This window comes from Arachis ipaensis, chromosome B02 (genome assembly GCF_000816755.2).
Source record: "Arachis ipaensis cultivar K30076 chromosome B02, Araip1.1, whole genome shotgun sequence".
Taxonomy (NCBI): Eukaryota; Viridiplantae; Streptophyta; class Magnoliopsida; order Fabales; family Fabaceae; genus Arachis; species Arachis ipaensis.
This window is the reverse complement of record NC_029786.2, coordinates 98340458-98341826: the sequence shown is the minus strand read 5'-3', so window position 1 is coordinate 98341826 and position 1369 is coordinate 98340458. Positions and strand designations below refer to the sequence as shown.

General features: G+C 26.0%; 1 protein-coding gene across 1 annotated transcript in view; it reads right to left on the bottom strand.

Annotated features, from left to right (window-relative positions):
- The window catches only part of LOC107628518 (SPX domain-containing protein 3), a 4794-nt gene continuing 3687 nt past the window's right edge, over window positions 263-1369 (bottom strand). Inside the window, exon 3 of the mRNA XM_016331161.2 lies at window positions 263-814. Coding sequence (XP_016186647.1) covers window positions 453-814 — 362 coding nt within the window. The 3' untranslated portion in view covers window positions 263-452. The remainder of the gene's footprint in view (window positions 815-1369) is intronic.

Sequence of the window (1369 nt, the reverse complement as noted above, 5' to 3'; positions counted from 1 at the left end):
GTTTTCATCAGAAACATTTCTATTCCTAGCCCGTGTCCTCCAAAATGTATTACATCATGAGATATTTTTGTAGAACCACAATTCCAACACTTAGCATTAAGTCATTAACATACACTCGCTGAAAAATATAAAAGCGATTCCATTAATTTTATTTAAGTTGTATTTAGTAGTACAAATAAGACACAAATACAAAGATAAAGAAACAAAAAATATAAAGAATTCCAATAAATTCCAAACATATATTTTAAATTTTTTATCTTTGTATTTGTATTGCGACTTTGTTATCAAACACATTTTTTTACGAGTATATATAAATACTAAGTATTAGAATTGTATTTATATAAAAATTTCTCGAAATGCAATTTCTGATTTTCCTATCTATTTTTGTGATCATAAAACTATGGTAATAACTATGACGATTTTATACATAACCAATTCAAATTTTTTTTCCCCTACACAATTGGAACTGCAGCATTGAGTTGTATTGATTGGATGAGATCAGAATCCGGCAAATTAAGAGGAGGCAAAGAAAAAGGACTCTCAGTTGAACTCCCTTTTCTTATTTCTTGCATTGTAAGCAAAGCCTTAACAGTGTTCCTGAAAATACCTTCCCCTGCCACAACAATGGCTTCTTTTGCTCTTTCAGCTGCTTCCTCTGCTGGGAATACTGTGTCAATTATGCTCTCACATTCCTTCACTAGGTTTGAGATTATATCAGTTGTGAAAAAGGGTTGCACCAAAACTTTCTGAATGAATGGCAAACGCAATAGTCCTCCTGTTCTCTTGTCATATTTTTTCAGAATCTTAGCCAGCCCTGCAAAATTCAACATATACATTATTCAATATTACATAATTAAAAGATAAAATGTTTTTATTAGTATTAGGTTTTTTTTTGGTGACTTTATTAGTATTAGGTTTAGTTACTCTGTTGATTTCTATAGGATCACTAAATTTTCAATTAAGTTTCTATATTTTTTTTCTTTTTAATTGGGTTCTTACACTGCTTTTAATTTTATAATTAGGTCCTTTTCATATAAAAAATATTGAAATTAACAGAATATTTTTTTTAAAATACATGCGATCAAAGATCTAGTAAAGTTTTTAATTATGAATACCTTCAATGTGCAAAGAAATATTCAATTAACTCTAATATTTTTTATACTAGAAAATACCTAATTATAAAATTAAAAATAGTGCAGGGACTCAATTGAAAAGAAAAAAGTATAAAAATTTAATTAAAAATTTAATTAAAAATTTGATGAAACTGTAAAGACCAACAGAATAATTAAACATTATTATTATTATTATTATTATTATTATTATTATTATTATTATTATTATTATTATTATTATTGAATTTTGAATTCAT